Source organism: Epinephelus lanceolatus, chromosome 11 (genome assembly GCF_041903045.1).
Source record: "Epinephelus lanceolatus isolate andai-2023 chromosome 11, ASM4190304v1, whole genome shotgun sequence".
Lineage (NCBI taxonomy): Eukaryota > Metazoa > Chordata > Actinopteri > Perciformes > Serranidae > Epinephelus > Epinephelus lanceolatus.
In genome coordinates, this window is record NC_135744.1 from 2,734,718 (window position 1) to 2,759,179 (window position 24,462).

The following is a 24,462-nucleotide window of genomic DNA, read 5'->3' on the forward strand; positions in this document are numbered from 1 at the left end:
GAAACCACCTGTTTTAAAAAATTCAGTGGAAAAATCCTGATTTATTTTGGTTGTCCGGGGGTGAGATGTCGCGATGGCTTTTTGATGAGGAGACCTTTGCCTTGGCAAGATTTATAGAAAATGCTTGGCACTTAAGACAGAGAACGTACCCAACATAAGATGTTTCTGTTATGGAATTTGGCCTTTCTGAAATTTTTGCTTTTCCTTTTGTGGACTTTTTGTTATTGATCTGTCATGTGGCCATCCAGGCTGTTCTGTTTAGTGTCTTGTAAGCCCATATGGGCTGGGCACCACTTGGTGCACGACACTTAAATAAAATCAATCAATCAATCAATCTATGTGAAGACCAGCACGTTGTAGATGTTCACACCACTGCAAAAATGATGCAATAAAATAAGTTAAGCCTAAACATGCAGTGGAATGCAATTAAGAGAAAATTAAGAGAAATAACATAAAGCAAGAGTAACTGACTTAAATCAGTCAGGCAACTTTTGATTCAGGATAAATGGAAGGCTGCTGCATGTTAGGGAAGCACATAATGCTCTTTGTTCAAATAAGTGCTTGAGACATGTTTGAGTTTGCTCAAGTTACATAAATAATACAAAGGTGGTTGGTTCTGTTTTCTTTTGTTGGTTTTTGACAAGAGTGAAACTCAAACACAACATTAATCTGGACCAATCCTTCACGTCGAGCATTAAAGCTGCAGTAAACTTTGAGCATGTTTCCTTGGATGTTTCTTGCTGTTGTTGTATCCTATAATAGTAAGCAGAAGGAAAACTGCTCTTCTGCATTCCTCTTCCACCTGAGTCTAAACTGAGCAAGACTGTTATATTTTGATGAGAATACCGGATTAGATAATACTTTGGTTCAGTTGTTTTCTTTCAAGGCAGCACAGAGGGTAATGATTAATAACTACAATATTTAGAGCACAAGAACCTGTCTGACCTGCTGTGGTGTTTAGAAAGTATTACTCTAAAAGTACTTAAGTCCTTGGTCATGATTAGCTTTATCCCATTGTTGTGACTTGATTTGCAAAATCATTTAATAATCATTCACATTAGTATTAGTTTGTTTTATTTTAAATGAACCACGTGCTTTTGTCGGTAGCAGCATCCTGGAATGTCAAAAGCGGATACAGGATGATACCTAACATGTACAATTTGGATGAGATAGGTCATTGACAAAGTGGTGACATGTGACAACTTGGGATGAGAATATGTTGGAAAAATATTACTCTCCTTCCAAAGTCATCAAATATCACTACTTAGTCCGTGATATTTGATGACTTTGGAAGGAGAGTAATATTTTTCCAAAGTCATCAAATATCACTACTTAGTCAGTGATTTCCGTGTCAGACACCAACAAGAAAAGTCATCCTTTCATGGCGGTATGACACGCAGCTGGATGGTGTCAGTTTGAAATGCCACCAGTAAACAACGTACCTTAAGGAGCTGTAGAGTCCCTATAGGGCGGCTGGTAAGGGGTGGTGGATGGGTCCAATAAACCCCGAACTATCACTCGCTTTCACCGTCTGTATGAATACTGAGCCAAACCATGATGTTTGTTTTTCTAAACCTTACCACATGCTTTTATTGCACAAGGAAATAAACATAAATACAAGGTGTTTTATCAGTGTTTATTTTGAAAAAGACTGTATGTATCTTACATGCAGAAGTGTCAACAATAAATGCATCCAGGATACCTAGCGGGTAATATGTAAACATCAAAGATCCACTGAAAGAATGGCAGTATATGATGAGTGGGGATGAGAATATTCAGTGTAGAAAGGTTTCTTTTTTTCAGACAATGAGTTTCTAGCAATCCGATTTGCCAGGCTGGTCACACCTCCGGGATACTACCAGCTAATAAAGACACGTCATGACGCACGTCAGATGACACTTCTGAAGAAGACTGCAGTGACAGTCGAAACATGTCAAGGTAAACTACATCTCCTTAAAAACTCATTGTCTGAAAAAAAGAAACCTTTCTACACTGAACTTAATTTGAGTAGACAAAATGAACCTATTTACACTATGGGGATGAGAATATGTTGTATTTTTCTAAATTCTGTCTAGTTCAACAGGTTTGCACAGACTTTATATATTTATTTGAAAAATGAAGACTGACCTCCGGGTGCACACAGAAGTATATAGATGTGGAAGAGGTTAGGCCATGATTTCCAGGAAACAGTCATGCTGGTGCTGTTATCCTGAAAGGTAAAAGAGAGACAGCTGTTAAGAGTTTTCAGCAAGTCCATTATCCATCTGAGTTGAACCTCAAATGACACAAAAGCAAAAACTCCTTTGTTTGTCAGCAGTGGAGAGGGCTTCAAGAAAATCCCTCAACTAGCAGCTTAGCTTGAGTCTAGTTTGGAGGGAGAGTTGTTTCTGTTTCCAGGAACGGACTGACATAATTTAAATTTTTTTTTTTTTAATTACTCTGAGGTGTTTTTTATTTTTCATTCACACAAAATGAGAGCCTATATTATACAGTTTCATCCCTTCTTTTTTGTCACATCCTATATGCAAAACCAAACTTTTTTAATGTGGTATATGCTGTCATCATGCAAAGTAAAATATTTTCCACACAATCAGCACTACTTAGGAAAAATAATCACAACATAAAATATATCAGTACTATGCAGAAACACTACAGCCACACAGCACAGTGACGATTTTTACAATCTTTCTGTTATCAAACCACCTTAAGTTTATTTTTTACTGGGACAAAGACATAAAGTCAGTTAAAAAGTTCAAGTTCTCAATGAATACTGTCCTCTTGATGAACAATACATTGGTAAATAAAGGTTATTGGTTTGTGTAGTTGGATAAAAATTAACCTGAGAATTACAGATAAAAAAAAAAATCATTTAAGCTGTAATGGTAAGTCTGTATTCGTATACTTAAATTTAAAAATAAAGCACATAATTGAAGAATGTTAATATCACAAATGGTCAAAACATTACATTTCAAGAAAAGAGGAAATGTTTGAGCATGGTTTGGAGCACGTTGCTATTCTAATAAAACATTTTTGCAGCATAAGAATTTAAGGAAGATATGTGGGGTAAGTGTTTTCCCAGACAATTTAACAGTGATATATGGATATATTAGATGGTAATACAATGCTAAAAAACAAGATGGATGTACCAAAGGACACATTTTTCTAATAATCCCCAGAGATTTTGTGACTTTACTGCAAATAAAACCGATCTTTCCACTTTGTTAGTGTTGATGTCAAAACATACAACTCTCATAATCACCTTGGTAGATATAATCTCTGTCTTCATTATTAAATATTCAACAAAACTAACAGCATCGTCAGTTAAACAAACTTACTGCTTGAGAGCCCAAGTTGCGGTGTGTGTAACGCTTCATTTCCTGAATAGCCAGTGAACAGCAGGACTCCACCTGAAGCTGTAAAACTCTAATGTGGAGCAAAGTTCAGTTCCATTGAAACTCAGCCCTTATCACCGCAGTATACCTGCCATGTGGCTGTGGGTGGAAAACCTTTTCACCTGCTGGCAGAGTAGACATTTAAAGGGATAGTTCGACATTTTGGCAAATTCGCCTATTGCCGTAATCCCTATAGTCATATGAGTAGGTACATTACCTTTAATTGTCAGTGTCTGCTGTTCTGAGATCGGTGGGGCAGAGCTGCCCGCTGCTCAGCGCACAAAATGGAGGTGAACGGTACGGCCCTCTCTCTCCCTCAAAACGAATCAAATACACCATCAAATGACTCCAAAACGCTCTTGTGGACACCACCTCCATTTTGTGCGCTGAGCAGCAGGCAGCTCTGCCCCACCAATCTCAGAGTCAGAATCCTAGTGTTAGGCCATTTTAAAGTGAAGTATTGAGGTTGTGGAGAGTTAATGGTATCCAACACCTGCGGGTGTGGTTTTCACATCCGGGCATTTGGCGAGGCACACTTCCGGTAGAAATTTGAACGACAGCCATTGTCTTTCCCCCGCATACTCGCAATGAGAAGACACCACGCAAGTGACAGGTGAGTATCACGTCGATATAGCTCACTGTTTGATTGATATTTTGCACAAAAATGTGTTTGTGTTAGCTCGATATTCCAAATACAGGAAAATGGCGATATTATTGTTGTCTTACTAACGAATTACCGCCGCCGTACATGCAGGCTAAGCAGACATGCCAGGGCATGCACGTATCACTTATGTTTCATGCTAACGTTAGGGCTTGGTTAGTGTTTCCACACACGGTAAATAAACGGTAACATAAACTAGTGTAACTCTGTTGAAGCTGTTTGGGTCGAGTTAAAACGGTTTCTGTCGTTGAAAGAACAACGCGGGCGTAGTATTTCTGGTGACTACTATCAATGATAGAAACATTTAAACGACTAGTCGGTTAAGCAGGAACATCCTTAGTTCAGAGCCACCTCTCCCCGTGATTCCTCCAGAGGAGCCTCCGATGGGCAAACCGCCAACCGGTCAAATTTGTCCGCAGCTGTGGTTGGATTTAGTGATGCACAGTATAACGTTACTGGTACCAACGATAGACCACAGTACTTAAACACCAAGGTACATATGATACCATCATGTTGGAGTACCGTAGTACTAAGGTACCTCAGGTACCACTACTGTGGGATAAGTTCAAAGTCTGGCTGGCCACCTGGCACTCAATATGCTGCTGCAGTGGTTTGTTTTCCAGTGACATTTCAAGTATTAGCTGAGCTATTGAGTATCTGAAAGCAGTGAAAGTTATTAGGCTATTTATTTCTCATTTGTTTTCCACAGAGCTCTATGGTGCAAGCATTTTACTCGCATTTGCGACTAAAAATAGTTTTGTGCGAGCAGAAGAAATCATTCAGGAGCACGCTGTGCGAGTACAGATTTCAACCAGCAGCAGAAATGAAAGGCAAATCCTGCCGGTTGTGGGTTGAACGGGGGTCACAGACAGGAATATGGCGGAGCACCATGGCCACCGCAAGATAACAATGCGGTTTACCGGCGACCGAGAAGTCCAGCTCCAGGTCCAATAATTTCCTCTTTGTGGTGTCATGACTGCCCAGAAATACCTGGACAGCCATGCCGTAGCAGCACACAGGTATGTGACATGTCAGAGGAGAAACGAGCCATTCATATTTCTCCCTTTGTGGCAGGTAACGGTCCACAAACCTCACCGCACTTTAGGGACTGTTCTTTACTTATGAAGGAACTGTTCTTTACTTGTCAGGGGAGGAGGGTGGCTGGTTGATTTTTATTTTATTTATTTATTTTATTTTGATCCCCCCTATGTTAATCACTTATTGATGCTGTTTTTGAAGTATGAATAAGCCAATAAGTAATTTATTCCATTGAAATATCATTGATGTATTATAGAAAAGTGATTTATCTTTTTATAAATGACAAAAGGCACATCTGCCTAATTTTTGCTGTGGTATCGTGATACTACTCAGAACCGTGATACTTTTACTGGTATCGTACCGTGGGTCCCAATTTTGGTACCGTGACAACACTAGTTGGATTGTATGTAATTTTGTTTAGATAAAATAGTCAAGCCTCTCAATCTTTGACTTTTCCTAAAAGTGTGTTCTGCTTCACCCTCTATTGTTAATTGAGGATCAGAATGTTTCTACGTTCTGATTCAATTTTCTACAATTTCTATGATTACTCATGTCTTTTAATTCAAATCTTAAGATAACACTGATGCACATGTCACTCTTTTGCTTATGCAATTAACGTTGTCTATTTTGATTTGTAGCACTAGCAATCAACAGGACCAAACGAGCCCCAACGTATGTTCTCAGCCTTCAGGTAAGTGAAGTTGGAGTGAAAATTTAAGGTTAAAAGTTTGTACAATGTTCATGGAATAGCATAAGTTAGATTAATATCCCTCAAGATTATGTTTTACTTGTGAAGTCAAAGTAACTTGTGTATTCCATTAACACATGAATTCTTCTTGTATATCAGATCCAAACCAGATTTCACATTATCATTTATTTATTTTTTCTTTTGTGGCCACAGTAAAATGGTCATTTGCAAATGATCAGTCTTGCATATTGCAATAATAAAAAAATAGTCACAAAATGACTTTCATTCCATAGTGTGCCAGTTGTACTTGATTGCCATTTAATTGGCTGATAATTTGTTAGATAACCGGAATATTGTATTTTTCAGTGCGTTTGTTTGACAAGATACAAAGATACCGCAGTCATCATAAGAAGTTCAGGCTGCATTTGTAAATAAGAATTTGTTCTTAATTGCTTGCCTGGGTAAATAAAGGTTAAATAAAAATAAAATAAAGTGTGAAGAGCAGTATGTTAAGTTCCAGACCTGTCAGACAGAAAGACATCTTCATATCCAACAGCTTCAGTTACAAAAAGTATATTTTTGTCCATCAGAGACCATTTGAGTGTAGTGAAAGTTTCACATTTTTGTATAGGTGATTAAAAAAAAAAAAATGTAATTTTTCTGCAGGATCACGCTGAAGATTGCAAGATGCTATTTAAGGTGCAGTACAAAGACCGCAAGAAATACATCAAATTACAAGCTGCTGATTATGAAGAATTCATTTCTGAAGGTAATTGTCCCGATTTGTATATGACTAACCAGTAACTTTAACTGACTGGACTTTTTTCTGATTTAAACAAACAACCATGTGGTATTTTAACTCATCATTTAGTGAGAGAGAAGTTCTCCATCCTCGTGGACAAGATTTGTGTGGAAGATGATTCGGGAACCGAGGTGGATGAATCTGTGTTTGCAGACTTGGCCCCACATAATGGGATTTGCTTCATCATCCAGGACGGTGACAACAATGGTAAATTAACAAAAAATAAAGCTTTATATTCCATGGATGGACAGGGCTGTTGAGCACAAAGTTGGGCATAGTTTTTTGGCTGCTGTTTGTAGATTCTTCTAGCATGGTTGATTGCAAAATCGTATGTACAATAATGCGGCAATGTTAAGTATTTATACACCTTTTTGTTTTAGATTCAGGTGCATCTGTGTCACCTCTATCCACACCACCATCCACATTTGGTGGAAGTTTCCTGTCTGTGTCCAGCAGTAGCAGTGACTGTGAAGCAAGACCACTCAAGCGAAAGAGAAGTGATGAAAAGGCATCCCAAAGTTCTTCATCCAGTGATGTAAGTTCATTATCTAACTAGTTCCTTGCTTGTGATATATTAGCGTTCATTGTACGTCGCTTTGGATAAAAGCGTCTTCTAAATGAAATTGTAGAATCTGATTGCTAATTTAGATTGTAGTCGTCACTTTGATTAATTTCATGCATTTATTTTTAAATTGCCATTGTACAAACTAAAGTTTCAAACACTTGATGCTGTGCTCCCCCAAAAATGGATTTTTCTTTAAAATCTGGCTTGTCTTAATCATTTCAGTCCTACCATCATCCTGACGTCTGAAATTACTTTGCTGCTCTTGTCTTGCATTAACACTGCTGTTATGATCCGTTTAGCTGATCAAGCAGATTCGACAGACAAAACCAGGAAGGACAACAGTGCTTGAGGAATATGAAGAGACTGGGACTCTCAGTGACAGTAGAAGAAGGCAGATGATTAACATTCTTGCAGGACATATGGTTGAGAAAGAAGGGTAAGTTTAAAATACAAAGGTTGGGGAGTTAACAGCTATTAAACTTATTTTGTTTTTAAACGATTGTGAATAACTACAATTTAGGTACGGTAGGGCCTGATTACTGATGTTTTTTTCCTAGTAATGTTAAATTGTGAAAGGGTTAGAGTTTATGCTAGTTTTTGGACCACCCTTAATATTCCAGAATTCTGGCCATATACTGTAGAACAACCACCATATTTTAAATAACCTTATAGTAGCGTTTAAACAGCAATAATAAAAAATTAAAAAAAACACTTAACAGGGATAGTTAACCCTAAAATGCAAATAGTTATTAGCTACTCGCCTTCATTCCGACGGATTGATGGGTGAAGTTTTATGATCATCTGTGCACTCCGGGAGTTTAATGGGAGCTTCATTTTTCAAGCAAATGCAATGAACGGTAACTGAGATTCATACGTCCAAAAAATACATAATAAATCCATAAAATGCCTCCATACTGCTCGTTCAAAGTAATCCAAGTGTCCTGTATCTTACATATGCCAAGACGTTTGGAAAGAAAAAACATCTCAAACTTGTGTTAAGTTTTGTTTGATGTGCTGCATGTTTCTGCTTCAGGACACTTGAATTTCTTTGGGTTACTGGTATGGGGGAAATTTATGGATTAATTATGTATTTTTGGAACTTTTGAATCTGTTACTGTTTGCTGCAGTTATTGGTCAAACAAAGCTCCAGGAAACTCCAGGAGTGCACAGATGATCAAAAAACTTTCCCTGTTGTTCCGTAGGCATGAGGGTCAGTACATAATGACTGAATTTTAATTTTCTCTCAACATCGCTGTCTTTGCAGCACATCTTACTGGTTACACAAATTAGGTAATTTAATATGCTATTCATTTATTTATGTATTTGGCTTATTTCCCACGCTCATTTTGGTCGCTGATATTTTCATCTGCCATTCAATTACACACTAAACCGGCATGTGTCGGCTAATGTGAACTCTGGAAAGGACATTATTTTTTTTTCTTCTTTTCTTTTTCCTTGAGTGAAATTGGAGAAAAGGCAGCAATTATAGTAGTAAGAAACATTACTTAAGTAATAGTATTATTCCACCCTTATAAAGCACCAATGCTTAATTGGTATAGCTTGGTAAACAAACAAGATTCAACTTTATTTTTCTTTTCAGGAGAATCCCTGAGCGAACCACTAAAGAGAAATACGCACTGGGAATTGTTACCTTGTTCCCTGCATTGAAAGATCCCCTCTCCAGGAAGGGATATGTAAGTCTTATTTTGATTACATACCTAACTTTGAATTGTACTTTGAACTGTATCCAGAAATTCCTTTTATTCCTTTTAATTTAAAAATTTAAATGTATTTATACAGAAACATATACTTTTTTTGGATAACTATGGTGTAGGGATTTGCTAAAGGCAAGTTGGTTATCAATTGTTAATTACCAATGGTAATTAGTTAAGAAATTAAATTATTAATATGTATTAATAATTCAGGGGCACCACCCTGGATACAGGGATCAATGACCAACCGGTTTTTAGACAAAAAGGGAAAAATCCTCGTCTCAGTTTGCTAATATAGGTAAATATTAACAATCAAATAATTAGAAGGCGTGAACCCAAGCACTGATCATTACAACCAACTATTGATACAAAAACGATGCACAAATCACCAGAGGACTGCTATAGTAAAGTCACAAATGTTTATTAAACAATTATCATTCAACAATCACAAGCTGTTCACTTAATAAACATGCTACACTAAATTGACTTACTAGAAGCAACAAATCAAAGCATGCAAGTGGGTCTCTGTGTGCGTGTGTGTGTGTGTGTGTGTGTGTGTGTGAGTGAAGGGAAAGAGGTAGAGAGAAAGAGAATGGCAGGCGTGGCCTCTTGAGGGACAGCCACGTCACGCCAGGTACTGATAAGAGTAAGGCAGGAAATTTGAGGGAAGAAGTACTGAGGCGGGATACTAGAGCAAGACAATGGGTCATAAAACAGCTGGCTACATGTGCACCTTTAAAGTACGCACAAGATGGCGTCCGGCGGGATCAAACACACTGTATGCTCTAACAGAATAGCTGTGCCAACACGTGTAGGTGTGTAGAGTGTGGTAATGGCGAACTGCCCTTAAGGAGTTGCTCACAAGACAATGTGTGATTTTACCACAGGTATAATGTGTGTATGTGTGTGTGTGTGTGTGCATGCGAGTAGGTTAGTTAAAAGAGGGGGAGAGAGAGAGAGAAGAAAGGCAAGCGGGCGCTCGTAATCAGCGAGGTAAAAGCGGCCGTGGAGGAACACAATGGTCACTTTCCTATCCCTCAGAGGCCGGTAGACTAACTGGGTCAGCCTACCGTCCACTGGTCCTTGTTACAGATAGGAATGCGGCGTATTGTGAGCGCGCGGCCGGCACACTAACGGCGCAATCAATTTGCTCTGGCGAGCGCAACAACAAGCAGCAATCAATGATTAGATTTATCAAAGAAAGGGACATGGCGGTCCTCAAAGTTCACAAAATCACAGTTACAGTTACTCTTAAGTCACGCTATATATAAAGTCTCTGCCCAGACTGAAGCTCTCTTACTTGAGTCGCCAGCACGACAACATGTGTCCCGTCTGTTGCTGTGGGATGAGTGCGCGGGCCGCTGTAGGAATGAAAGATGCTGTCCTCAGTGTGGCAGAAGAGGGATCAGCTGAGTCGACTCAGTTGAAGAAACGGGGCCTCAGTGACTCCGTCTTCCTCGGGAGAAAAAGGGGGTTCTCCAAAATCTGCAGATGCTGAGGAACGGCGGGGTTGCGCGGCGTTCCTCTGGTGCTCCGTGGAGTGTTAAAAACAAAAGAAAAAGCGTCTTTCCTCGTCCAGCGAGTCAAGAAACAAAAGGGCGGCCTAGGTCGGTTAAATTCAAACTTTTGAGGTGCTCCCTAGCAGTAACTTGCGCACAGAAAGCTTTGGCTTCCTTCCAGCAGCTCGTCACTCAGGGATCGCGAGGGGCGTCAGCGCGCAGCGGCAATTAAAGTCTCAGTGACGTCATAGGGGGTTCCTTCTGACTCCACCTGAACCTGGCTGCTGTCGCCCAATGGGGAGCAAGAGTTTGAATTTCAAAAGTGATTTACACTTTTATAGCTACCGGACCAATGGAAGCTTGGCGCGTTTCCTTTGTTCTTAGACTGGCTGGTTTTGTCAAGGCCTCTCTATTGTTTAAAACATGTGGCTGAGGTCCCAACATTGGCTATGTTGATGCATTAGTCATGAATTTCTTTTTAGTCTTTAATATACTGTGTACACCAGGGCTATTCAATTTAAAAATTCAGTTGTGCCAGATTTCAAAAGCATGACCTTAAGCTTGGCCAAACATTGTAATGACAAATTTCAAACCAATGTGAATTATTTCAGCCTAATGAATGAGACATGTAGTGTCTATTAATTGTTTCTCCTTTTAATCCTGAATGCCACAGGTACATCAAAATGTGGATAAAAACACAAAAGAGCTGTAATTGAACAGAACTGAGGCTTTGTGGAAATATTTTTTTTCACTTTTGAAATTATAAAAAGTATAATTGGTTACATCTGACACAGACAAAGCAAAGTGTATAAAATTCATCATTTTGAAATGATATATTTTGGTCTGACCCAGGCATATCTCAATTGCAGATAATCAAAAAAGTACAGAATAATCATGTACTTTCAAAAAAGTACAGAATAATCATGTTAACCTTATGAAATAAAATGAACATTCTCCTCATATGTGACTGAGGCACATCACAAAATGTATTTCACTGAATAGTTTAAAGGGATAGTTCAACATTTTGGCAAATTTGCTCATTGCCTTACTTGCAGTGGGGAGGTACATTACCTTTAAGAATCTGTGCTGGCAGAGGTGAAGATGTGCTACCTGTTAAGCAATGAATGGGAACAATTGTACAGCCCCCCCTTTCTCAAAATAATCAAATAATGCATTCCAACAACTCAAACACTCATATGGACAGGTTATGACTGTCATTCACCACGGTATGAAAACATAACGTAACAAATACTTGGAACTACTTCCTGTGTGAACTACTGGGCGGAGTGATACAGTGCTTCTCAGTATTTACCTCAAAAATTTCTGTCTTGTAACGTCATGTTATTTTTACATAGTGTGGTGAATATGCAAGCCATGACGTGTCCATAAGAGTATTTTGGAATTGTTGGGGTGTGTTATTGATTTGTTTTGATTGAAAGAGGGGCTGTACAGTCTGCTTCAACTCTGTGTGCTACAGTTAGCACTCCGTCTCTGCTTTGTAAGTATTGGCAAGCTAATCAAAGGTAATGAACCTACTTGTATAATTACATAAAGTACTGCAATGGGCGAATTTGCCAAAATGTTGAGCTATCACTTTAAGATGCAATCAAACTCTGCACTACTGCCGTCTTATGTATAAAAAAAAATTCCTTTTCTAAAACTTTTTTTTTTTTTTTAATACACAGCATTAGGAGTTTTTTATCCCTTGTTTTTCTCATATCTTGGTGGTAAAATCCTGTCAAATTTATGGTTTTTGTTTTTCACTAATTTTTGTCTGTCTTTGGTCAGGAACATTTCTATGACAGCCAAAGTGGCACTGGATTTCTGGCATGGCGGCTCAAGACCGTTCAGAGGAACACAAAACTTCCATTCAAGGAACCAAAAATGCAGACAGCAGGAGTTAGCGGTCCAGGACAAAAGAGGGAGCTGCCTCAGATTGGTGGTCAGTTGGATGAGGAGCATTGTAAAGAGATCATATCCTTGATGAGCCACATCACTGACAGAGAAATAATCCTGCAGAAGATGAAGGAAACCTTTGAGTATAGACAGCACCTCATCCACAATCCTGATGAGTCGGGTAACATACTGTGTTTCCAAGGCTGCTGGACACTAAAGGGCTTGTAAGCAGGGTGTAAAATTAACATTTTACCTCATCTGCCATTGGCTAGTGACCTCCAAAAATTTACTGGCCAGACATATTTTTCACCAGCCAAATAAAAAAATTGTGCCTTATGTGACGAAAAATAATTACCTTACGTTTTTAGTATGAAAATCCAACTTTAGGAAAATCCAACCCTGTCCTCTGTGTTTCTTTGGCGTGCTTGCGGCAAAGGCTGCAGTAGTAGTAGGCCTATCACGATACCACAGCAAAAATGAGGCAGATGTGCCTTTTGTCATTTATAAAAAGATAAATCACTTTTCTATAATACATCAATGATATTTCAATGGAATAAATTACTTACTGACTTATTCATACTTCAAAAACAGCATCAATAAGTGATTAACATAGGGGGGATCAAAATAAAATAAAAGTCAACCAGTCACCCTCCTCCCCTGACAGTCCCTCCATAAGTAAAGAACAGTCCCTGAAGTGCAGTGAGGTTTGTGGAAATGTGAATGGCTCGTTTCTCCTCTGACACGCCACATACCTGTATACCGCCACGGTTCGGTTGTCCAGGTACTACTGGGCAGTCATGACACCAATGAAAGAGGAAATTACTGGACCTGGAGTTGGACTTAGTTGGAGACGGCCGGTAAGCCGTTATCTTGCGCCACAGAGCCTCCGTCGTGTTCCTGTCTGTGACCCCCGTTCAACCCACAACCTCCAAGATTCGCCTTTCCTTTCTGCTGCGGGTTGAAACGTGATAATAGGGGCGCCCCAGCGCCCACTCCACTAACTTGACGTGGAAATGAGCGGTAGTCTAGAAAACTGGCGAGTTTTTTTGTTGTTGTTGTTGTTTTGTTTTTTTTCGAGGGCGCTCGTGCGCCCTCACATAGATTGCGCCCTGGGTGGTCGCCCACATTGCCCATAGCAAAAACCGTCCCTGGACACAGCTGGCAGAAATGGTCGAAGGATATAAAAAACCCACATGCAATTCAAAATTTTCCATCGGCCACTGGCGGGTGTGTGTTTTTGTTTTACATGCCAAACTCATTTTTTACCCACCATTGGCGCTTGGTGGGTGTTAATTTTACACCCTGCTGGTAAGTGTTAGACATTTAAGCGCAACATGTGATTTGAAAAATGTAAATTTGAGAAAACATGTTCTTTCATTTCTCTGCCACTGCAGATAAATCAAGATTTCTGCCTCATTTTTGGACCAGAAACAGCCGACAAACTGCTTGAAAAGTGGCATCCATCCTTTAAAAGGAAGGTGATCAAAGAAGCTGAGAGCCTTACAACCACCCCAGTCATCCAGAGTTTGCTGAGGTCATGCCAGGAATCAGAACAAAGATGAAGCCTCTGACTGCCCAGGTAACACATGGAATTTGAATGCATTGTCATTCACAAACCTATATACATGTGCTTAATGAGGAGTTTTTGTTATCTAAAGTGGAATTGTATGATGTAATTCTCCATAGTTTTGAAATTAAAGGAACATGATATTCAAATTATACTATACACAAGTTTTTTTTCTCTTTCTACAGATTGGGACAGTGACATGGCATCTCTCTTGTTACTCCGTCATATCCTGCCACCTCAGCCCTTTAAAAAGAGAAGACAAAAGATCAGTGCAGCTCAGGCCATGGACCATCTAGTTGTGTTTCACAAGGTAAGTCATGCTTCCCATTGTCATGAAAACCCTAGAAAAACTGTGGAATTTTTTAAGTCATTTACTAGGCCTGGAAGAGTCATGAAGTAAAGTAAAATCAAACAGTTTTGGAAAATTGATAGAATTTTGTTGTCTGTAATGTAATTAGCATATCTTACATTAATCATGGGCACAAGAGCTCTGTTTCTCCCAAAATCTTCTCCAGGACATCTAAATCTTCTTCAGGACATCAACAACTTTCTACAATTGGATATTGTATTATGGGTGAAAAGCTTGAAAAGTTTTGAAATTTTGTCTGTGAAAATGTGTGGAAACCGTGGTTAGTGCAGATCTGATTGTGATTAGAAGCGTGGAAACATGGCACAGAATAAGACAATACTACAATGCAACCTGACATGTGGTTTCTCCACAGTCATGCCGGAGCCTTGAACAACACTTGGAGAGCCAGGAGGCAACTTGCCAGCCATACCCTCTTGTTGCTGGAACCAGCAAGCAGTCCATCAACACTTACTACATTGTGATCGACGGGAACCACGTTGTTGGGATTCACAGGACCACAGATGATTTTTCATTTGGTAAAATCATAACTGGAGATTTAAAAGCTTTTTCCTCTGCATGCTCTTTGTTGTCCAAACAAAGACAGCTAGGAGACACCCATCTCCACAGGAAGTCTCACCTCACACCTCAGCAGCACACCACCAAGTGACTCTTTCTCCCATCCATTCAAGGATCGGTAATGTAACAACTGGGCATAGCTTATCACAGCTTTACAGGCTAAGCAAGACTGTTTAACTTGTTGTATGTGATTTGATGTTGTTTACTGAGTTATTGTTGTGATATATTGCAGTTAGGTCATTGATTAGTTGGCTTCGCCAAAGCTAAGTGTTTAGTTTGCTAATACTGTTCACAAACAGATTCTTGCACACAACTAAATCTCTGCACTAATCCAGACCGTTTGCAACACACATCACATTGACATAGACTCATTAACAAACAGGCTTTCAACAGAGCTACACCCAAACAGGCATTTCAAAGTTCCCGCTTCTTTTCCTTTGTCTTTGTCCTGACCACACGGTCAGACAAACACCTCCCCCGAAACTGAAGCAGCCTTGATTCGGCCATTTTGGTCGTTCTCTGTTGTCAGCCATTTTGCTTTGTAGGCCAAACAGCTCCTTGATCACCACACCCACCTTTGTCTTTCTCTTCTTTCTCTCTCTCTCTCACACACACACACATACACACACACACATAAAAACACCAAGCTTGTATATAGTTAGTTCGAATTTGTGTGTTTTGGTTTGCTTTGCTAATTTGTGAATAAATATAATTCTTTCGAATCATGCCTGCTGTCTGTTTAATGTTACACAAGGGTGAATGAATAGTCAACCTCTGCTGCGTCAAGAACTCCGAAATCCTTCAGGCGCTACTGTTAATTTTGGTTGTTGTCATTAATTTAATTATTAATCAAACTCCAAATTAATAGTTTAGCGTATTTTATGAGACTGATATCTTTAACTGGCTATCATTTTTCCCTTTATGGGAATGGTGCCCCACGAGGTGATTTAATGTTAATTAAGTCACATTATTTAACATAATTATTAATTATTAATAATTATTAATTATTTCCGATAGCCAATTAAACCCCAGCATACACTGAACAAAAATATAAATGCAACACTTTTGTTTTTGCTCCCACTTTTCATGAGATGAACTCAAAGATCTAAAACATTTTCTATACACACAAAAGACCATTTCTCACAAATATTGTTCACAAATCTGTCTAAAATCTGTGTTAGTGAGCACTTCTCCTTTGCTGAGATAATCCATCCCACCTCACAGGTGTGGCATATCAAGATGCTGATTAGACAGCATGATTATTGCACAGGTGTGCCTTAGGCTAGCCACAATAAAAGGCCACTCTAAAATGTTCAGTTTTATCACACAGCACAATGCCACAGATGTCGCAAGTTTTGAGGGAGCGTGCAATTGGCATGCTGACTGCAGGAATGTCCACCAGAGCTATTGCCCGTGAATTGAATGTTCATTTCTCTACCAAAAGCCGTCTCCAAAGGCGTTTCAGACAATTCGGCAGTACATCCAACCGGCCTCACAACTGCAGACCACGTGTAACCACACCAGCCCAGGACCTCCACATCCAGCATGTTCACCTCCAAGATCGTCTGAGACCAGCCACCCGGACAGCTTCTGCAACAATCGGTTTGCATAACCAAAGAATTTCTGCACAAACTGTCAGAAACCGTCTCAGGAAAGCTCATCTGCATGCTCGTCATTCTCATCAGAGTCTCGACCTGACTGCAGTTCGTAGTCGTAACCGACTTGAGTGGGCAAATGCTCACATTCGATGGCATCTGGCACATTGGAGAGGTGTTCTCTTCACGGATGAATCCCGGTTTTCACTGTTCAGGGCAGATGGCAGACAGCATGTGTGGCGTCGTGTGGGTGAGCGGTTTGCTGATGTCAACGTTGTGGATCGAGTGGCCCATGGTGGCGGTGGGGTTATGGTATGGGCAGGCGTATGTTATGGACAACGAACACAGGTGCATTTTATTGATGGCATTTTGAATCCACCGAGATACCGTGACGAGATCCTGAGGCCCATTGCTGTGCCATTCATCCACGACCATCACCTCCTGTTGCAGGATGATAAAGCACGGCCCCATGTCGCAAGGATCTGTACACAATTCCTGGAAGCTGAAAACATCCCAGTTCTTGCATGGCCAGCATACTCACCGGACATGTCACCCATTGAGCATATTTGGGATGCTCTGGATTGGCGTATACGACAGCGTGTTCCAGTTCCTGCCAATATCCAGCAACTTCGCACAGCCATTGAAGAGGAGTGGACCAACATTCCACAGGCCACAATCAACAACCTGATCAACTATGCGAAGGAGATGTGTTGCACTGTGTGAGGCAAATGGTGGTCACACCAGATACTGACTGGTTTTCTGACCCCCCTAGACCCCCCCAAATAAAGCAAAACTGCACATTTCAGAGTGGCCTTTTATTGTGGCCAGCCTAAGGCACACCTGTGCAATATTCATGCTGTCTAATCAGCATCTTGATATGCCACACCTGTGAGGTGGGATGGATTATTTCAGCAAAGGAGAAGTGCTCACTAACACAGATTTTAGACAGATTTGTGAACAATATTTGTGAGAAATGGTCTTTTGTGTGTAAAGAAAATGTTTTAGATCTTTGAGTTCATCTCATGAAAAATGGGAGCAAAAACAAAAGTGTTGCGTTTATATTTTTGTTCAGTGTATTTGGTACCTCCGTGTGAAGCCTAGTGTGTTGACCCCAACATTTATGGTGCCGCCGAGTGAGGTAGAAATATGTTGACCCCAACAACGTCATTGGCAGCGTTTGACGAACTCTTCAAAGTGCACTTCGTTTTCAGTGTAAGTTATGATGATGCTCTCAGCAACATGTACAGTTTTCTCCAAACAACTGTCTACAATATTGATGTTGACACCACTAAAGAGAGTCCAAAGGTGAAGGAGCTAAGAGCCAAATTTATGAACGGTGTATGCACATTTGTATTTGCACAATGCACTTGGTGCACTTCAGCACTTTTTTTTTTCTTTGGTTATGTTTTGGTTGAAAGTCTAATTTCTTAGACTATAAGATTTGTGTTGTCAAGAGACAAGCTCCTAAAAATATGTATAGGTGTCATATTTGTAGGTCTATGCACAATGCACCCAGTGCATTAATTAAGTACCTCAAGTTGTTTCATGGGTTATGTCCAGGAAAGAAATTTGTTATTTGTGCCCAAGAAGGATATTCATTGCAGTTTAACAGTTATGCAGGTTTTAGAAAGCACTTAAATGGCTCTCATAGTTCTGTTAACACAAGTAATGATGATTTACAAACACCACACAGAACAGAGCTTACAAGAAGATGCATTTGGCATGGTTCCAGATATGACTAATCAACCATCAACATCCCAAATGTCAAATCAACCTTCAACATCCCAAATGTCAAAAGATAAGACAAAAGATATGTGTGCTTCAGTCATAGCAAAGTTACAAGGCAGTGGTGTCGCTAACAATGTTGTCTTATCAGTTATTGAAAGCATGGAGGAGTATGTCAATGATGCTCATGCAAATCTCAAAGAACAAGTGTTAAGTGCAGTGCCTGCTGATAATCCCAGTAGAAGTGCAGTGGAAGAGGTTTTTAACAATACTTTCAATCCGTTTGCTGACTTAAACACAAATTCTAAATGGACAAAGTATTTTAGTGAAAAATGGGGTGTTGTTGAACCACTTGAAATTCATTTAGGAGTGAGATATGACTCAAAGAGAAACAAAATATCTGGAGTATATGGACAGGTTCCAGTAAATGACACTTTCATTTACATACCACTGTTAAAAACGTTGGAGTTCATTTTCAAGAATAAAGTAGTTTGCGGTCAAATTAATAAATCTGCCACTGTCGTTAGCTTATATCAGGATTTCTGTGATGGAAAGTACTATCAAAATCACCCATTATATTCAAAATCAAAAGATTCATTACAAATCCAAGTGTATTATGATGACTTTGAAACATCAAACTCACTAGGATCAAAACAAGGCATTCATAAGCTTGGATGTTTATATTTCACACTCCACAATTTACCACCACGTCTAAACTCATCCCTGATGAATATCCATCTTATTTCTTTGTTTCATTCCCAAGATGCAAAAAAGTATGGAACTGACAAAATTCTTACTCAATTTATAGAAGATGTAAAGATACTAGAACATGGAATGAAAGTGTCATTTGCTGATCAACCTATCTATGGCACCATAGCACAAGTAACAGGTGACAATTTGGGTTTGAACTCAATTCTGGGTTATGTGGAATGATTCAGTGCCAACCATTACTGCAGAATGTGTCTTATTGATAAAGCCTCCGCTCAAACAGTCTTTAGTGAAAGTGATCCACGTGTGATGTTACGGACCAGACCAACCAATGAGGAGCATTATAGTCATCTTGTTGAGAATCCAAGAGAAAATTCTTGTTTTGGAATCAAACGCAACAGTATTCTCAATTCCTTGTCATTCATTCATTCATTCATCTTCTAACCGCTTTATCCTCTTGAGGGTCGCGGGGGGGCTGGAGCCTATCCCAGCTGACATCGGGCGAGAGGCAGGGTACACCCTGGACAGGTCGCCAGACTATCGCAGGGCTGACACATAGAGACAGACAACCATTCACACTCACATTCACACCTACGGACAATTTAGAGTTATCAATTAACCTAGTCCCCAATCTGCATGTCTTTGGACTGTGGGAGGAAGCCGGAGTGCCCGGAGAGAACCCACGCTGACACGGGGAGAACATGCAAACTCCGCACAGAAGGGCTCCCACGCCCGGGATCGAACCGGTAACCCTCTTGCTGTGAGTGCTAACCACCACACCACCGTGCCGCCCAATTCCTTGTCATACTTCAATGTATCAGATGACTTTGTGTTTGATATTATGCATGATATCTTAGAAGGTGTAGGACAATATGAGATTAAGTTATTGTTTGAATATTTGAAGCAGAACTTCATTTCTTATGAAAACATACTCCAGCGTGTATATGCATTCAACTATGGATTCATGGATAAAAAAAAAAAAATAGGGTTAGGTTGGTCAATCGACCAACTGGTGTTAACATCTTTTGTACTGGCAGTGGTATTGGGCTTAATGCCAGTCAAACATTGTGCCTTATTCGGAACCTTTGGAAATCTTGTACCAGAAGGTGACAGACACTGGCATTTGTTGTTACTGTTGTTGCATATTGTGAACATAGTGTTTTCACCTTGTATTACAGAGGGAATGGCTGTGTTTTTGAAACATCTAATTGAAGAGCACCACAGATTATTTACAGTTTTGTATCCACAGAATAATTTGATCCCAAAACATCACTTCATGATCCATTATCCTGAATGTATACGCCAAATTGGTCAATTAGTACATGTTTGGACTATGAGGTATAAAGCAAAACACAAATTCTTTAAGTCCAGCATAAAAAATTTCAAGAACATAACTAAGACACTTGCCAAGAAACACCAAATAGCTGTTGCCTATCACTGGGAATCACATTCTGCTAAAGGTATTGAGTCTGGACCTGTGTCATCTAAAATACTGACTGATGTTGAACATGGCAGATTATTTTCAGATTGATATTTCAAGTGAAATAAGTGTTACAACTTGGGTTAAAAAAATGGCATTGAGTTTCACTCTGGTCTTGTTGTTTGCACAGATTTTGTTAATGAGATGCCAGTGCTAAATAAGATTTTTTGCATCTGTCTTAAAGGTGACATTTATTTTTTATTATCTGAAATGGAGACTGAATTTGTAGAACATTTCCATGCCTTTCATGTTGTTGACATGGCGCATAATGTTTCAGTTGTCAGACCTGATGACTTGAGATACTTCAAACCCTTTGATATCCAAATGTCTTACAGTGCAGATTCTAACTTATGTTGTGCCAGACGGTTGCATTATTTAAGTTATCTAAATATATTTCATCAGTAATTTTCCTTGTCAATGGAAAATAAATATTTTTGATAGTCATTTTTGGAGTGATTATTTCATGTACATTTTAACCAGTGGTCCATATATGCTGTATCAGCAGCACAGTAAATACTAGTTAAGTATACATTTTACATCAGTGTTGGTGGTCATAACATAACTGGTCAATAACATCATAGTGTTGATTTAAATAAACTGGTGTTAATATTTTACACTTGGTTTGTGAAGTAACACTGCTGTAGTGACAATTAAATTTATCTACATTGGTGTCACAATTTTACACTATTAGAGTTTGAAGTAACACTATTGTAGTGTTATTTAATGTAAACTTATCCATATTGGTGTCAAAATGTTACACTATAAGAGTTTTAAGTAACACTAATGTAGTGTTATTTAATGTAAACTTATCCATATTGGTGTCAAAATGTTACACTATAAGAGTTTTAAGTAACACTATTGTAGTGTTATTTCATGTAAACTTATCCATATTGGTGTCAAAATGTTACACTATAAGAGTTTTAAGTAACACTATTGTAGTGTTACTTAATCTAAACTTATCCATATTGGTGTCAAAATGTTACACTATAAGAGTTTGAAGTAACACTGTTATTGTGCTAATTAATATAAATGTATCCATTTGGGTGTTAATATTTTACACCATCAGAGTTTGTTAAGTAACCCAGCTGACGGCCCACGTCACTGGGCTACGGAGTGCAGCCCCACACAGAGCGCCGAGGAGGAGAAGAAGCCATAAGCTGTGGCCTCAGCTACAGCAGGACAGAGAGCAGGACAACCTGTTAACATAAAGTTAACAGAACTAGCAGAAGTAGAAATAAAAAAAACAGAGCGAGCTTACCGGAGCGAAGGGAGCTTAATGCACAGCGCACAGCTCAAACCCAGTCACCGTCTCGCAGTGAGGAAGAGCAGACACCATGCTTTTCAAAGTCCCCTCCGAAGCTGCAAACAACAGAAACGGCCAACACCGCTGTAAAGTGAAGAGTCACGGCAGCTGTGACACCATAATACGCTTAAACAGTACACAAACATTGCAGAACCCATGCCTACCTTATGAGTCCCAAGTTTGGGTACAGAAACCGGAGCATGACACACACAAAGCACGCCAACCGGAGCACGCCACACACAGCCCTCGCCAGGTAAATGCCAGGTAGAAGTGAGCGCGCCATGAGGGGAAGACCAAATAACGCAGGTGCCACCACTGCGCAATTAGGCTCCGACAACTGAAAATTAGGCCCAGCTGATGCCAATTAAGGGCGGAGGTGTAGCAGCGCTCACCCTGCCACACATTGAATGTTGGAAGAGAAAAGCACCGTAGTAAAGTAACGTTAATGGGATAACCTAGCTAGATGTAAAGTTAACACTAGCTGGCTAGTGCAATTAATAACACAATCTCGGTAAAATAACGTTAGGTGAGAAAAGGGATTCATTATAGGAATGATTTTGATAACCAACTTGCTCAGCTAGCTACCCATCAATTGTGTGTGTCACCATCTTACCCAAACATTGGAGTCTCCGCTCCCAAATAACGCAGCGCATCTATGCCGGTGAATCCACAGTGGTGGATGAATGATTCAGTTGAATTCGACTCCCAAGACGATCCTCACCTAGCTGTCAATTCGATTGAGACTGGCCAATAGGAACGTGGCCCTGCCCGTGACATTATTTTCACAGTGAGAGCAAAATCCTGACACAAGAGCAAAGACTTTGCAAGAGAGAAGAAAAATGTTTTGAGAGAAACTTTTTTTTGAGAGAGAGAGAGAGAGAGAGAGAGAAAAAGAGTAAGAAAAAGGTTTTTGAGAGAGTTTTTTTCTTGGAAATCATTTTTTAAATCAAATTATTTTTTTATATTCTATGACAAAATACTTTTTCTCAAAACTTTTTTAGTCTCAAATATTATTATTTTTTGCTATCAGTGTGAAAACTTTTTCTCTCAAATATTTTTTTTTCTCTCAAACATTTTTTTTCCTTCTCATATCATTTATTTTCTCGCATGTAATAAAGACACAAATATAGCTCCATATCTATCTAGCGAGTTGAATATTTATTTAGAAATCTAAACCATGTTACGATATTGTAATGAATCCCTCATGCGCAGGAGACCAGAGTAGCATTCGGGAAAAAGACCAGTTTATTTGAGCGCTCCAAAAACTCCGGTAACACTCCAGGGGGCTAAAGACTCCATCCCAAACTCTGACTCTTCTAGCGTAACACACACACTCCATACACACATACCCGCTTACAGTACCTAGCGGGTACTCCCTCCCCTCTCTGCTCCATCAATCTCCAGCCCGCACACTGACTGACAGCGTTGCCTGTAAACAGAGCTCAGCTGTTTATTTAGCCTAGCAATATCTCTGGACTATAGTAGCTGCAATGGACGACTTTGAATGCAATTTTGAAGAGTTTCTTGTAGCGGACACAGACCCAGAGCCATACCCATTCGTTTGAGCCGAAGCATACAGATGAGGAAATCCATGTGTTGGATGCTGAGCAGGCGAGAAGAGAGGCTGAATCCTCTGCTCCTATTTTGCTGCACAGAATGGGATTCGGTGCTACCATCGTTGGGGAGATATATCATCAGGAGGAAAAGCGCCGCAGAGAGTGCATCACAAGGAGTGAAGTTGTGTCTTCTTTTCCTCACAGATGATGGTTCGGGTTCATTCTCTCCTGTTGTGTGGTAAGTGTGGTCCATTCAAAAACTTTAGAACTAAAAAAACTTTTCACTACTCTCCATCGACGAACTACTAACACTCTGCTGTTTCCTCCTCCTTCTTCCTTCCTTCCGCTGTCTTCGTTGATTTATTTATACACACAAAACGCGTTCTCTGGCTGGCTGGATTGTCCGCTTGGGCTGCCTTACATACATGGTGGCGCAAGATGGCGACCTCTCTAAAGCAAGGCCCTTGCTATATATATATATATATATATATATATATATATATAAAAGCATAATTATAAGGCTACGAAAACCAAACAAATTTTATTTTGTAGCGATTATACACTTACAGTACAGGCTAAAAGTTTGGACACACCTTCTCATTCAATGCGTTTTCTTTATTTTCATGACTATTTACATTGTAGATTCTCACTGAAGGCATCAAAACTATGAATGAACACATGTGGAGTTATGTACTTAACAAAAAAAGGTGAAATAACTGAAAACATGTTTTATATTCTAGTTTCTTCAAAATAGCCACCCTTTGCTCTGATTACTGCTTTGCACACTCTTGGCATTCTCTCGATGACCTTCAAGAGGTAGTCACCTGAAATGGTTTTCCAACAGTCTTGAAGGAGTTCCCAGAGGTGTTTAGCACTTGTTGGCCCCTTTGCCTTCACTCTGCGGTCCAGTTCACCCCAAACCATCTCGATTGGGTTCAGGTCCGGTGACTGTGGAGGCCAGGTCATCTGCCGCAGCACTCCATCACTCTCCTTCTTGGTCAAATAGCCCTTACACAGCCTGGAGGTGTGTTTGGGGTCATTGTCCTGTTGAAAAATAAATGATCGTCCAACTAAACGCAAACCGGATGGGATGGCATGTCGCTGCAGGATGCTGTGGTAGCCATGCTGGTTCAGTGTGCCTTCAATTTTGAATAAATCCCCAACAGTGTCACCAGCAAAACACCCCCACACCATCACACCTCCTTCTCCATGCTTCACAGTGGGAACCAGGCATGTGGAATCCATCCGTTCACCTTTTCTGCGTCTCACAAAGACACGGCGGTTGGAACCAAAGATCTCAAATTTGGACTCATCAGACCAAAGCACAGATTTCCACTGGTCTAATGTCCA

General features: G+C 39.8%; 2 protein-coding genes across 4 annotated transcripts in view; one reads left to right on the plus strand and one right to left on the minus strand.

Moving 5' to 3' along the window:
* Positions 1-3,467, minus strand: part of LOC117262779 (immunoglobulin superfamily member 5-like) — a 36,209-nt gene extending 32,742 nt beyond the window's left edge. For both annotated transcript variants that reach the window (XM_033635913.2, XM_033635904.2), the window contains exons 1-2: positions 3,336-3,467; positions 2,128-2,209 (exon numbers count right to left, since the gene is read on the minus strand). In XM_033635913.2, the coding sequence (XP_033491804.1) occupies positions 2,128-2,209; positions 3,336-3,374 (121 nt within the window). In that variant the 5' untranslated portion in view covers positions 3,375-3,467. The remainder of the gene's footprint in view (positions 1-2,127; positions 2,210-3,335) is intronic.
* A 202-nt stretch (positions 3,468-3,669) lies between these two features.
* LOC117263066 (uncharacterized) lies at positions 3,670-15,461 on the plus strand. 2 transcript variants are annotated; one of them, XM_078172131.1, is made up of 12 exons: positions 3,670-4,005; positions 4,763-5,072; positions 5,730-5,782; positions 6,446-6,548; positions 6,651-6,788; positions 6,962-7,116; positions 7,446-7,582; positions 8,747-8,840; positions 12,146-12,434; positions 13,648-13,832; positions 14,006-14,130; positions 14,543-15,461. In XM_078172131.1, the coding sequence occupies exons 4-10, from the start codon at positions 6,467-6,469 to the stop codon at positions 13,701-13,703; spliced, it is 951 nt and encodes a 316-aa protein (XP_078028257.1). In that variant the 5' UTR covers positions 3,670-4,005; positions 4,763-5,072; positions 5,730-5,782; positions 6,446-6,466; the 3' UTR covers positions 13,704-13,832; positions 14,006-14,130; positions 14,543-15,461. The 2 variants fall into 2 exon arrangements, with proteins under 2 accessions (XP_078028257.1, XP_033492089.2); XM_033636198.2 differs by lacking the exon at positions 4,763-5,072.
* Positions 15,462-24,462: the final 9,001 nt, after the last annotated feature.

Coding starts and splice junctions, on each gene's coding strand:
- LOC117263066 (XM_078172131.1), top strand. CDS start 6,467: ATGCTATTTAAGGTGCAGTACAAAGACCGCAAGAAATACATCAAATTA. Junction 6,789..6,961: donor CCAGGACGGTGACAACAATG/GTAAATTAACAA, acceptor TTTTTGTTTTAG/ATTCAGGTGCATCTGTGTCA. Junction 7,117..7,445: donor AAAGTTCTTCATCCAGTGAT/GTAAGTTCATTA, acceptor TGATCCGTTTAG/CTGATCAAGCAGATTCGACA.